The 14,666-nt window shown below is 38.8% G+C and overlaps 2 protein-coding genes across 5 annotated transcripts in view; one reads left to right on the top strand and one right to left on the bottom strand.

The window, feature by feature from the left end:
* pippin overlaps nucleotides 1-14,666 on the top strand; it is a 29,584-nt gene that overhangs the window by 11,560 nt on the left and 3,358 nt on the right. For all 3 annotated transcript variants that reach the window (XM_034976237.2, XM_069503282.1, XM_069503283.1), the window contains exons 3-6: nucleotides 9,510-9,645; nucleotides 10,698-10,906; nucleotides 11,840-12,106; nucleotides 14,162-14,383. In XM_034976237.2, the coding sequence (XP_034832128.1) occupies nucleotides 9,510-9,645; nucleotides 10,698-10,906; nucleotides 11,840-12,106; nucleotides 14,162-14,383 (834 nt within the window). The remainder of the gene's footprint in view (nucleotides 1-9,509; nucleotides 9,646-10,697; nucleotides 10,907-11,839; nucleotides 12,107-14,161; nucleotides 14,384-14,666) is intronic.
* Nucleotides 851-5,674, bottom strand: LOC138403307 (spermatogenesis-associated protein 1). Of its 2 annotated transcripts, XR_011237591.1 has the most exons (5): nucleotides 5,503-5,674; nucleotides 4,284-4,401; nucleotides 1,917-1,980; nucleotides 1,262-1,416; nucleotides 851-1,085 (listed from the first exon to the last, which is right to left on the bottom strand). XR_011237591.1 is itself a non-coding variant. In XM_069503322.1 (4 exons), exons 1-4 carry the CDS (start codon nucleotides 3,100-3,102, stop codon nucleotides 1,010-1,012), a joined length of 375 nt encoding a protein of 124 aa, XP_069359423.1. In that variant the 5' UTR covers nucleotides 3,103-3,113; the 3' UTR covers nucleotides 851-1,009. The 2 variants fall into 2 exon arrangements, 1 of the variants encoding a protein (XP_069359423.1); XM_069503322.1 differs by lacking the exons at nucleotides 4,284-4,401; nucleotides 5,503-5,674 and adding an exon at nucleotides 3,023-3,113.

Below are 14,666 nucleotides of genomic sequence, written 5' to 3'. Positions count from 1 at the left end.
TATGCCGTGTCAATTGTCATGTCAAAAGTACGATTCACTTTTTAAAGCATAGTCAAATCGTACTTTTGACATGACAGTTGACACATAAAGTTTAAATGGCGAATGAGATCTCATTCTGTACGCACGATAATTTTCTTAATGTACCATTTATAGGTTAAGTTGAGTTTCACAGTCATATATTATAGGTACCTACCTACTTATTCCATCTCAATTTGGTAATGAATTTTCATAAAACGTCCATTTGTCTGATAATAATATATCACATTCCCTACATCATTATCAACCCATCGGTGGTACTACTGATACTGAGCACTGCTGGGCTCCTATCAGTATGAGAAGCAACTTTGAGTACATTATAGAGAACTCTAAGATACCTATGCAGGTTTTCTCACGATATTTCCTTGCGCCGATCCGTGCTCCCGTTTGGTTTTTAGGGTTCCATTCATACCTCAAAAGGAAAAAACCAACCTTTATAGGATCACTTCGTTGTCTGTCTGTCAAGAAAAGGGAATCAAAACCTCTAGGGTAGATACCACAGAATATAATATCAAAGTGGGTCCGTCGTCAATGGTAGGTACCTACTTCCCATTAAACTAGAATCATCAGTCATGACATTCGGCAGGTAGGTAGGTTAGGAAAAATCCGAAAACCGTGAACTTGTGGCTAAGTAGGTAGGTAGGTACATCACAATTTGTAGAACTCTTCTAACCTACTCTAATGCGATGTTATTTTACTGATCGCCTAGCACAAATAATTATTAGTTTTGGTAGGTAGGTAAGCCATCCATGTTATGGCCAGTAATGGTATGTCATGGGTTCTAAATACATGAAATTTTCTTTGTTATTTTTTTTATTGAAGAAACAATTGTTTACTTATTATAAAGAATCTGAAATTACGAAGTTTCAAATTAAGTTACTAATTATGAAGGAACATTTTTGAATTAATTTAATCATGAATTATTTAAAATTATTAATTATTTTAATGTTATTAAAATAGGTAGGTAATCAAGTTATTTTTTTTCATTACATAATTCTGCATGTAATTTCTGCAAATCTTGTAATTTCTTCTCTAATTCTGTTTTACCCCTGAAACGGAAATAGTTGGCTTAGAATGAATTTTAATAATTACATCCATATAGGCATAGAAAATTAATTAATATTGCCTTATCCCGTAAGTTTTAATCACGTAAATAGCTTACATGATTAACTTACTAGGCAGATTCTCAAAATACGGTCTTTAAAAAAAACATGTGATACATTACACAATCTCCAAAATGTTTTCAGGAATTTCTGACTTCATGTTATCAAGGATATTATTAAGTTGGGCGAGTTCCTCTTCTAGGCTCTTCTTTTCGGCCAATAAATCTGACATTACTTTACGCGCTTTTTCTGTTGCCCGTATCATTTTTTCTTGGTCCTATATAGAAATAACACAATTATGTTATTTTAATTTCATTTTAAGACATACCTACACGTGATAAAAGTAAGTTGTGACTAATACTTTTGCACGGTACTTTTGTTTATAAACAAAGTTGAATCAACGTGTTCAGGTCCAGGAGCCTTTTACTTGGATCCATGTCGATCATTATTTCAAAAATCACACATTCAAATCCCATCATGTCGTCTATGTAAATCTTTGATATTTGTGTATTAGTTAAACTGTGAAAGATATTCGACGCCCCGCACACCCGCACTTCACCCGCGTTTACCCGCACCGAGTTAGTGCGGGGGCTGAGCGGATGTGCGGGGCGTTCTCTCCCCGATTGTCATTCCGTCATATCACGTACCTACTATATGTAGGTATTTATATATACCGTACCTGTAGATTGCAGCGTTACAGACGCGCTGCTATCGCGAGGCACTGTGGCAGCTGCTTTGCTGCATTCAAACCTAATAAAAGTTGGTTTTTAGACTTACGTAAAAATCAGCGGATTGGCGAAATTTTTCGATAATCTCTTCCATTTTCTCCTTAAGTTTAGTTCTGAAAATATTAAAATAAGTAGGTAGTACATAGGAAGTACTATGATACCTACTGGTATCACATCACCAACAAAAAATCTTGAATACAGCTGAGCACATTGGCAACTCCTTGTGTGTCTCAACTGTGCTTATTTCTTCAGACAAAACCCTCGAATAATAATCATGCCACAACTTGTTCGTTTATTAGGGTTCCGTATCTCAAAAGGAAAAAAGGAACCCTTTTTTCCTTTTGAGGTCTGGGTCTGTCTGTCCGTCTGTCCGTCGCGTCGTGTCTGTCAAGAAAACCTATTGAGTAGGTACTTCAGGTAGATCTAGAATCATGAAATTTGGTAAGAAGGTAGGTCTTATAGCACACGTAAAGGAATAAATCCCAAAACCGTGAATTTGTAGTTACATCACAGAAAAAAAGTGTTCATGAACAAATATTAGTAGGTACCTACTATTTTAAATTTTCAAAGTTATATGCTTATACCAAGTGGGGTATTATATTATGAAAGGGCTTTTACGTTCTAAAACAGATTTTTATTTATTTATATGCATAATAGTCTTTAATTTATCGTTCAAAGTGTCGAAAAACTACGACTGTAATACCCTCGGTTCGCGAGTCTGACTCACACTTGGCCGGTTTTTATTAAATTGTCGTGTTGGAAATTGCTGGCGTGCATACAACATAAGTCGATTGACGTTCTTTTTTAGGGTTCCGTACCCAAAGGGTGCCAATGGGACCCTATTAATAAGCCGCCGCTGTTCATCCGTCTATCCGTACGTCCGTCCCTCCGCCGTCTGCCTGTCCTGTCAGCGGGCTGTATTAATTGTTAACCGTAATAGGCAGAGAGTTGAAACTTTCACAGAATGTGTATTTATTTGTATCGCCGCTATAACAATTAATAATAAAAATTCAAAAACGGCCGCCGTTTTTGAATTTTTATTTTCTTGTACCTACGATTGTACGGAATCCTTCGTGTGCGAATCCAACTCGCAATTGACCGGTTAAAAAATTAAGGAATTTCCTTGCAATAGGAGAAAAGAAAATCTAATCATACGTTTCTAGATCCTCAGACATTTGTTCCTCTTGATTTAACCTTTCGAGTTCTTCATTTTCCTCGCCTATAGTCTTCGCCATTTCTTCGATGTCCCTACATTCACGCTGACACTCCTTAAGGCTAACTGTTAGACGAGCTAATTAAAAAAAAATAGTAAAGAGTACGCGACAGGTCGAAATGGCCATTGGGGAGGGAATGCCCCGCGCAACCGCACAGCCCCCGCGCTAACCCGGTGCCGGCGAGCACGGGTGCCGTGCAGGTGTGCGGAGCGTCCCCCACCTCATACCCCGATGGCCATCTCAACCTGTCGCGTACTATACCTACTTCATTATTTTCCATTGAAATTAGAAACCTTTGCGCCGAATTGAGGACCTTATTTTCAACAGATTTCTTAAAACTACCTAAATATAAATACGGCTTGTACTTGACTGCGATCACACCAAACAGGAGATGAAGCAGCCTTTAAAGGTGGAGGTGGACGTCTGCCTAGAAGGTATGCCTGTCTATTCACTGTTCTTGTGAAGGTACTAGGCAACTAGCGGGGAAAACGGAAGCCGGGCGGAAGGGCGTTCCATATTCTAGGACTCATGTGCTCTGTAGTAGAAGCGGGGAAGCAAATCTAAGTCAAAAGTCAAAGTTAAATTACTTATTCAGTTCAGAATAGGTAACATGTTACGCTTACTGATAGTCAAAATTTGTTAATTTGTAAGATGATATACTTATTTAGTGGTGATAATTAATTACGTACTTAAAACTAAAGCTACGAGGGTTCCGAATTCCGATCGAACCCGATCCGAATCCGAATCCGATTTCTATACCTACGCACGTTATATATATTTTGAAAATTTTAATCGGTGGAGGTTGGTATAATTATCGTAAGTAGGTATGTACGTTAGAGACCCCAAAATAATTTATAAATTTTTGTCTTTCTGACTACACGCTACACTGAACCACAGAACAAAGGGGTGGGTGGCTTCGACATCAAATGAAATGAAATGAAAATCTTTTTTATTCGTATAAACTTTTACAAGTACTTACGAATAGTCGGATGCATCTACCACTGGTTCGGAATGCCTCATCAGTGTACTGAACAGATATGAAGGCTTGTGAACGCAACTTAGCATACAGTCCGCGGCAGATATACACACAGACAATAATGTACATCGGCCTTTAATTTCAGTAGTCTATCCCAAACGCATTGAAAGAAGTTTTCGATTCAAAAATGAATAAGTATAATTACTTATTATAAAATTTTACTAACCATGCTCCTCTTTTTGCGCTTTTACTTCAGCATTAACAGCAAAAGCTTCGCGCAATGCTTCTCGGGTTTTTTCAAGTTGTCGCCTGGTGTCATCGTCTAATGCTGACGCCAACAAATGCTATAGTGAAAAAAAACCTTACGTATCTCAGTTGACATGTTACAATTAAGTAGTAATTTAACTGAATAAAATCATTGACTAAATAATATTTATGCTCAACGTAATAATTACATGGTTAACGAATGAGTGCTGTACTTCTTCCAAACTACATTGTAACATAATAGTGCCGATTTGTATTTCGTTTGAAGAATTCATTTTAAAGATTTTTGATTTTTTTTAAATGTTTTAGTGCAAAATAAATTAGTTTCAAGTCTCTAATTATTTTATAATTTAATCAAGAAAAATTTTCGCAGTTCGCGCCAATTTTATTTTGTTTTCTCTACGGAGGTTTTTTTAACTTGCTTGCTTGCTTGGAACATGGCTCTGGATTCTAGTCTTTTTGAGCCTTCTCTACGAGGTTCTCAATTCGACTATGTTTTTTTTTGTATGTTTCTTACGCGATTACTCCATCAATTTGTGAACCGATTTTGATGATTCCTTTTTTTGTTTTGTAGGACACACTTCAGAGATCGTCTCATTTTGTTTTGGTAAAGATCTCAATAATAATACTTTTTGGGGTCGGTGCCAATGAGGTGTCAATGTGGAGTCACAAAACAATAATAATATGAAGAGTAGATCGTGCGGCTAATTGGCACCGGCTCCAAAAAATATTACTATAGATTTACAATTGGGTAATAAATGAAATTATTTTCTACTTTTTAATGTTTTTGGTTATTAAAGTTGGTTTTCATTTTATTTTTAAAAAAATTTAATGTATTTAGAACTTCCAAAGATTCCAAAGATTTCTGGAGAACGTGAAGAACTTACAATAGAAAAGGAAAGATAAATAATTTTTCTCCTTTTTTTCTCAAACTTAAAAGAACACGCGAAGTATCGAATTTTCGGACAAAGAAAATGAAATCCATTGCAGGAGCGTTTTTTGAATTTGGAACATTACAACGCTCCTGCAATGTTGTATGAAACGGCGGCGTGCGGGGGTTATTAAATACTCTTTGATCGGATCTCTTTTGTCATTCTTGGCATACTCAGACTAAGAAACAAGGAGACTTGTCAGACGCGTATACCCGAAAGGGACAAAACAACAAAAGAAATCATACTTACGTATGAAAGGTTATGTTTCATAATTTGCGTTTGCTCCAACTTTTACACAGTAATGCACCATAAATGGCTTCTATACACCTTCAACTAAATTTAAAACAGAAAACTAAATAAAAACTCGTAATATTCGCAATCAATTACTATCACAGATGTTTGTTGGGCACAAACGATAACGTGCCCAACAAAAAAAGGTAAACTATGACAAAGACAAAAAACTGTGTTTTTGTCTTTATCACTCTTCAGAGCTTTTCTATAGGTACACCTAAACTAGCGGCACGCTATGATGGCCGGTTTGACGTTTGTCCGCTCATGAAGTTCCGTATTAATTGATAACGACTTTGAAGGAAATAATTGTATTACTTTATTGACGATAGTGATGTGCAGAGATTCATAAATTTTATCGAATGTAGTTTTAGGTTTAGGACTCAAAATTTATTTATTAAATTGATTTCTTAAATGTATACAAGTGTAGAAAAATCAGTTTGCACCATTTAAGGGGTGAATGTACTTGTGAATATGAACAATTTTCACTATGTGGACAAACCTCTGAAATCGCAAAAAAATATCAATAAATTTTTAAAAATGGAATCTAATACGATCGTCACATAGGATCGCTGGCTAGCACAACTACTACCTCCGGCAAACTCGCGTCAATGCTCAATGCAAAACAAAGCAGTTTCGAATTGACGTTGCTTCGAAAAGTATAAACTGTCAGTGCAATGCGATTGTGATATAGTTTTGACCTGGCTTTGGATTTCAAATATTGATACTGCATTACTGTTGACCCTTGCTCGTTAATTTGGACTCTGTTCAAGCCCTTTGTTGTGGATTTCGTCGATATGACCGAACGTACGCAGAGAACTGTTCTAAATAGTCAGACACGTGAGTTCCTAATACGCCTTCGTAACTATTTCGATCGTGAAGCTCAAAATGGAGGGCCAATTTTACCTATAACGTCAGTGGTTGAACGCGTAGCTGATGCGCTTAATATTGGACAACGAACTGTTAGACGGATAACTAAAAAAAAATATGGCGAGACTGGCACAGAAGAAAATAAACTTCACACACCAAAAAAGAGAAAACGAGCAAAACCAGTCGTAGGCATCGATAGCTTTGATGCCGATGCTATCCGAAGACATGTTTACGGCTACTATTTACAGAAGGAGTATCCAACAAGAAAAAAGTTGGTGCATTCACTGAAGGAAGCTGGATTATTCTTCGGTGGGGAAAGTTCTTTAACGAAGATTTTGAAGACCATTGGATTTCGATACAAAAAATGTAACAAACGCAAAATATTGATGGAAAGATTTGATATAGCGATGGCAAGGTATACTTTTTTACGGCAAGTGAAAGAAATCAAAAATTGGCAAAATGTTGTGTTCTTGGATGAAACATGGCTTAATGCTAACCATACTGTAGGCCGTTCTTGGAACGATGACACAGCAGCATCTACTTCCAAAGTTCCTGTAGGAAAAGGATCGCGACTTATAATTTGTCACGCCGGAACCATCAACGGGTTTGTCGAAGGTTCTCTCATGGCTTTTGCGTCAAAAACCACTGGAGACTATCATGAAGACATGAATGGAGAAAAGTTTACTGAATGGTTTACCTCAATGTTGTGTAGCCTCCCTGAACCATCTATTATAATTATGGACAACGCCCCATACCACTCGATGCAAATTGACAAGCCACCTGCCCAATCCCAAAAGAAAGCTGATATCGTCGCATGGCTTCGTAAAAATGGCGTAGATGCAAACATGAATATGTTAAAAGCGGAATTAGTACGTCTTTTAAAAGAAAACAAACCAACCAAGATCCGATACGTCATTGACGAAATAGCATTAGAACATGGGCACAGAGTTATACGGTTACCGCCTTACCATTGTGAGTATAATGCGATTGAGTTGGTGTGGGCTCAAATTAAGGGATATGCTGCAAGACACAATACAGAACCCCCATTTACCACAAAAAAAATGCTAAAATTATTAGAAGAAGCTTGTGAACATGTGACTAAAGGAGACTGGGAAAAGGTTGTGAATAGAACTGTTAAATTAATAAGGGAAGATTATGAAAGAGATGTGAAAATAGATAATATTATAGAAAACGAACATATAATTATTAATGTATGTGATGATAGCAGTGACGACAGTGAAAATAGTAGTATGGACGAATCTGATTAATTATGGCCTTTTGTGGCACCTTTTTCGGTATCTTTTGTATTCATATGTTTCTTGTGTGCATATAAAGTATGTATATTCATTTTCGTTCAAATATTCAGTTCGTTCAAATAAATTAAATAAACATATACATTTTTGTTTTATTAAACCTATTTAATCAGGTACAAAAACAAAACTTAATTGTTTTTTGTTCGAGAATAAATTGACATTCCACATCACTATTGTAATGTGTCAAACCGGCCATCATAGCGTGCCGCTAGTGTAGCTTGCTCTAACAAGGTATGTATTATTATTTTAATGCCAAGTCTCCTTGATTCTTAGTCTGAGTTGGCATACCATAGTCTCTTTGCTTAGTACCTACAAATTGCGTTTACGTGGCTATATAGCCATAAATGCGTTTGCCTGTCAGCACAGATAATTAAAAAAAAAATTGGCGGCAAAGCTGAAAATTCGTCTTGATTTGTTATAATTACAAACCTACTTAATAAATAGAAATTTAATAATAATTAAAATGAGTTCCAACGGTTCAGTTTCCGGTTTTTTTTAATAATATATTTTACTTGCCTACCTCGTTTTTAAAACGGTCTAAAAAGTATAATTTCTATAAACGTGGGCCGCACCGAATATGTATACAATTATTAATACTTTAATAGGGTATTTTACCCTTATTTGAAAAGTGTCCTAATTTGATCCCAGTCCTTCTAGACCTAATTTTAATAATAATATGTAACCATACCTATTACCTATTATAGTGTTCGGTTGGTTACGCGCCTGCCGCCATCATAGCACTATGACGACGCTTGTAAACTCTTCCGTCCTTACGTAGGCACTTCTTATTAATTGTTGCTTACATAAGGCGGTGGCTACAGTGAGAGTGCAAACATCATTTGATCCCAATTAAGTAGATTGCCAGGTCATATAACCAGAAAGACGGTCTTATTAATTTAATGTGGACGGCATTTTCCAATATCGTCATCGATGTATTGACAGTTCATAGTACTCAAGACCTTAAGTGAAGTCAAGTTTACTTGATAAAATATCAGCCGTTTGTTTTGAAATGCGGTAATTTATTATCTAATCGTCTATCTTATATATACTTATCTAATCGTAAGCACTCGTAGGTAACTGAAAACTGAACGACCAATATGTAGTCATGATGTAGACTAGCTATAATCCATCCCGGCTTCACTCGAATGGATTTCCTTTTTAGTTTCTTCGGTCAGTCTGTTTCTCTTTTTATAAAATACTAGCGGACCGCCCTGGCTTTGTACGGGTGGGTAGCTTATTACAATTTCGTAGCGATCTCTAATTTTTTAGGAAAATAAAATATAGCCAATTAGCTGATGCCCGCGACTTCGTCCACGTGGATTTAGGTTTTTAAAATCCCGTTGGTTTTCCGAGATAAAAGTTATGTTACTCTCCAGGTCTTTAACTATACCCCATCTATACCCATGTAAAAAATCACGTCAATCCGCAACTCCGTTGCGACGTGATTGAAGGACAAACCAACAAACAAACACTTTCGCATTTATAATATGGGTAGGTAGTGATAAGTGTAGTGGTAGTGATGATGTCACTCAGGAATAATGTAGCTCTCTACTGATGAAAGCATCGGCAATTAAATATCACTTGCTTTAACGGTGAAGGAAGACATCGTGAGGATGCCTGAGCGAGTTCTCCATAATGTTCTCAAAGGTGTTTGAAGTCTACCAATCCGCACATGGCCAGCGTGGTAGACTGTAGCGAAAATCCTTTTCACTCTGAGAGGAGACCCGTGCTCTGTAGTGAGCCGGCGATGGGTTGATCATGATTAGCAAATATTTTTTGTTCCAGTGCTTAATAACATGCGCTGTACTGATATTAGCCGCGGGCGCAGGACACCCCATTGGCTTTTCAGCAGTCGCCCTTCCACAATTACGGACAGAAAACTCAACTATGAGAATCGACGATGAAATGGGCTCTTGGATTGGTAAGATTATCTACAATATCTATATATATAAAAGGAAAAGGTGACTGACTGACTGATCTATCAACGCACGGCTCAAACTACTGGACGGATCGGGCTGAAATTTGGCATGCAGGTAGCTATTATGTCGTAGACATCTGTTAAGAAAGAATTTTTGAAAATTCTACCCCTAAGGGGGTGAAATAGGGGTTTGAAGTTTGTGTAGTCCGCGCGGACAAAGCCGCGGGCAGAAGCTAGTCTATAGGTACCTACCATATAATAGGAAAGATGACTGACTGATCTATCAACGCACAGCTCAAACTACTGGACGGATCGGGCTGAAATTTGGCATGCAGATAGCTATTATGTCGTAGACATCTGTTAAGAAAGGATTTTTGAAAATACAACCCCTAAGGGGGCTGGTTCACCCGCTGGTTCAAATTTGTGTTTTAACTAGTTACTTACCTAATAATTTAATCAAGGGAAAATAAAGAATCAAGGGTCGATTTGTCCTAGTTCAAGATTTATATTTCTAAGCATCGTTACATCCGCCTTACATGATAATTAAATAAAATATGCGAAAGTGTGTATACTTATGACTGTTACCTGTTCTCACCCCATCAATCAGTTTACGTCCGCTTTCAATATTCAATCTATCTGTAATCTGTAGATAAGTCACTTAAGAACGTTATTTTTATCAACCGACTTCTTCACTAGGTTTGACTTCACAACATTTTTTGACAAATAACAAAGTTGTACGTAGGTACACGTAACTTATCTCCATAACTGATAGATTAAATATTGAAAAGGTGAACCGATTTTGACATAATTTGATAGGTAAGTATCTATAGTCCGCGACAGGTTGAGATGGCAATCGGGGTATGAAGCGGGGGAGGACCCGCACACCCGCACGTTACCCACACCGGGTTAGCGGGGAGATGCCCGTTCCACGGCTATTCCCGATTGCCATCTAGACCTGTCGCCTACCTACTATACCTACATATAGGTACCACAGAGATAGTATCCAGGAGACTCATCAAAAAAACTTAACCATTATTTTGTTCTGAATTGGTCAGCAAGTATTCACTCGGCGGCCACACCGCTCGGCTCCATGTTGTCCGGGCCGATCATGGAGGCGATAGGGCGGCGGCGGACCCTGCAGGCGTCCTCGCTGCCGCTCGTGGTCGGCTGGATCCTCATCGGCACGGCCTCGCACCACGCTCTACTGCTGCTGGGGAGGGTCGTGTGCGGGTTCGCGGTCGGCATTCTTGCGGCACCTTCACAAGTATGTACTTACCAGTTACCTACCCAAACTGATTACCTACTGAATAATTGGGATGATGACTATGTCAACAATAATTTTTTCACTTCTCATGCTCGTAAAGTTCTTCTATAGAGCGGCGCGAGACCCATAATTAATATATGGTTCTTCTTTATGCTGGCTGTAAACGGACTAAAACTGCTTTTAATGCTCTTGTGCATAAAGTGTTTATGGTGGTTTATGGGTAAACAAAAGGTATTATAAACAAGAATCTATCTGCTGATGACACAAAAAAAATTGTAAGTATGTAGGTATGTAATTTCTATAAGTAGTGCCAGTTACTTTTACGTTTGATAAAAAGTCGCTGTTTTGCAAAGGCGATCTTGTCGCGATTTAGGGTGTCTGTCCACTGAAGCGGAGTGGAGCGGGGATGTGTTGGGCAGACCAATCAGACTGTCGGTAAATAATGTGATAATTTTATTCCGTCATCTGACAAAACTCTGATTGGCATATCTCCGTTCCGCTCCGCTTCAGTGGACAGGCACCCTTAGCAATGGTGAGACGAGCATTGAGAAACGGGTTGGTGCGGCAAAAAATTAGGTTGCAAACTTAATACCTCCTACAGATGCCCGCAACTTTGTTTCAACTCTTTGTTTTTCTGAGATAAAAAATAGCCAGTGTCTGTCTGTCTCTGTACCAAAGAATTATTATAATAATTATTAATACCCGTGAACTCTTTGATTTTCTGGCCTATCCTAAAAATTATCTAGCCTTGGGATGCAACCTATTTCAACTAGACTAAACCAAGCTTTTTAGCAGTACCTACCAAACATCAAAATCGGTTGATTAGATGGGCGTGAAAAGCTAGCAGACAGACAGACACACTCGCATTTATAATATTAGTATGAAAGTGTGGATACTACATGGCGAAATAAAGTCTATTTCTTTGGTCCCCAGGTGTACTTAGGAGAGATCTCAGAGCCTCGTTTAAGAGGTTTACTCATAGGAACACCGTTCGTAGCATATTCCTTAGGCGTACTTTACGTATATGCTCTCGGAGGAGCAATGTCATGGCGGTCGGTGGCACACTTGTCTATAGTGCTACCGACATTAGCATTTGCAGCTCTATGCTTCTCACCAGAAAGTCCAACTTGGCTTGCACGGAGGGGACGTTTCCACGAAGCCATGGCAGCTATGTCGAGGTTACGAGGAGATCCTGATACTGTGAGTTGGCGTTTTTTTTTTCATTTGAACTTTAACTGGCTTTAAATACGACTGACTTTAGCTTATACGTAACTTATGTTAGAAATTAAAGCTACCTTTAGATAGGTACTAATACTAGGTAGGTCCTGTTTCATTAAAATCAAGTTAGTAGGTAGCTTGTAGACAGCGACCTAAAAATCCTATCAAAATACAAAGTGTCACGTTTCCATGATAATAAGCTATCAAAGTTTACTGGTGGTGTCATCAGTACAACAGTCTATACTCTATAGCAACCAGTACAACTTTGCTTGCTTTATAAAGCAAGCAAAGTTTTCGCAGCAGGCATATAAAGCAGGTTTCCGAGATATATCTCGGAAACCTGACACTTCAGTAGATTTCGTCTCATACAATACAATACTTGTTTGTATTAATGCCAGCTATTACCAACTCAATGTGACCGCTATTTAAAAAAAAATGGCGAAAGGTAGGCCTGGCTCCATACTCAAATATTCAAACCCATTTGTCTCAGACTTCCCGGTACCTAGGTAGGTATCTACTCCGACTAACCTACTTTCCTACAATACAAATAAATTAGGATAACGAAAGTCGATGTTAATAATAGATTTTATGATTTATGATATGATAAGACAGGTATCTTGACATTATATGTATGTTAGGTATTTTTGTCTATCCCTATAGGTTCCTCAACACGCCCTGAACAATTAATGGAGCGGACATTCGGAATCGAGTGATAAATGTTAGGATTTTTTGTCTATCAACCTATAGGTTCCTCAACACGCTCTGAACAATTAATGAAGTGGACGTTCCGAATCGAGTGACATAATAGGTACCAATGCATGTTAGGAATTTTTGTCTATCAACCTATAGGTTCCTCAACACGCTCTGAACAATTAATGGAGCGGACATTCGGAATCGAGTGATATAATATACATGTTAGGTATTTTTGTCTATCAACCTATAGGTCCCTCAACACGCCCTGAACAATTAATGAAGCGGACATTCCGAATCGAGTTGAAAGTTATTTATTCTTATAAAAACACTTCAAAGGCACATTCGTGTTTGTTCCACCAATCGCCACTAATAAGCTCAATAAGCATGCACTTGGCAATTGATGTTATGTTTCTCGAATGTGTTCACAGCATAACATCAGCAATTACAAATTCAATGGGTTGTAATCTCTCGCTCTTTCACAGCTGCACAGACTCGTGCAAGATAATAAAAATTTCAATTAGACCGATTGCAAGACATTAGGTACAACAAATCGTAAAATGAAAAATCTGTCATTTAGACACCTATGCCTATTTATACACTGGAAGTCATAGACAAGATGCGGGCGTCTTTAGGGGACTATTATACAGGGTGTGACCAGAACGCAGGCAAAAACGAAGACAGGTGATAGTACTGATGGTTACAGATATGATAGGTAGGTACCACAAAAAAACGCGAAAAAAATCCTGTAATTTTGTAAAAGTTTACGATCTATGGCAAATAAAACATCTGACTGACGCTAGAGGTCAACAAACGTTCCGTAAGTAGGCCACTCGGAGTCAATGCCGCGTCGTAGGCACACAGGATTACATGCAGAAGCCCGGCTGAGATCTGGTTTTGTACAATACGCAGTAATATCATACGCCCCGTGTTCAGATTGGACGGCTTATTTTACGCGCACTATGCCTCATCATCGTCATGATCAACCCATCGCCGGCTCACTACAGAGCACGGGTCTCCTCTGCACAGTGAGAAGGGCTTTGGCCATAGTTTACCACGCTGGCTAAGTGTGGATTGGTACTAAACTAAAACTAAACCAGGGTGTGCGAGGCGTCAGAGGCGCGGGGTGTCAGCCGACACCTGTCTTTGCGTCGAACGGGCAATGAATTCGCGGTGCATCAGGCGCACACATTGTACCTACGTATGTAGGTCTGTACTTACTTAAAATTTCTTTTGTTTGTACTTACTTCAAAATTAATAAACCAGTGCTAAAATACAGTATTTTGTGAACATATCACCAATGCCTACCTAATACAAATCATTGATGCACACTTCACCACAACACAGGCCCAACGTGAGCTCCACGAGCTGATATCAGCGCGGGAAAAGGAGAAGGCGCTTGGGGAGGAAAACATCCGCTTCCTGGCGACAGTGCTGCGGCCACCGGTGCTCAAGCCGCTGCTGCTCATCAACGCCTTCAACATGCTGCAGATCCTGTCCGGCAGCTACGTCGTCATATTCTACGCTGTGGATATCGTCCGAGATTCTGGGGGGTCACTCAGTCCACATGTAAGTTATTTTTATATAGGTATACCTATAGTTCACAATAGATCGAGATGGCAATCGGGGTGGGGCGCCCCGCGCTTGCCCGGTGTGGGATAGCGCGGGTGTGCGGGGCGTCCCTCGACTCACCTCATACCCCGGGCCGATGGACCCCGGCCATCTCGACTTGTCGCGTACTATGGTGTGTATTCTGCGACCCTATTTCTAAAAAAATCTGTAAAACGTAGTTTTTGAGTTATCGCCGAAAACGTGACAATTTAAAAAACTAATATTTCTTAAGAAACCGATT

The sequence above is a fragment of the Maniola hyperantus genome, chromosome 15 (genome assembly GCF_902806685.2).
Source record: "Maniola hyperantus chromosome 15, iAphHyp1.2, whole genome shotgun sequence".
NCBI lineage: Eukaryota > Metazoa > Arthropoda > Insecta > Lepidoptera > Nymphalidae > Maniola > Maniola hyperantus.
Note: the sequence above shows the minus strand (reverse complement) of the source record. Positions and strands in the feature narration are given on the sequence as shown.

Coding starts and splice junctions, on each gene's coding strand:
- LOC138403307 (XM_069503322.1), bottom strand. CDS start 3,102: ATGGCGAAGACTATAGGCGAGGAAAATGAAGAACTCGAAAGGTTAAAT. Junction 1,981..3,022: donor ATGTCTGAGGATCTAGAAAC/GTATGATTAGAT, acceptor TAATATTTTCAG/AACTAAACTTAAGGAGAAAA. Junction 1,417..1,916: donor GCCAATCCGCTGATTTTTAC/GTAAGTCTAAAA, acceptor ATTTCTATATAG/GACCAAGAAAAAATGATACG.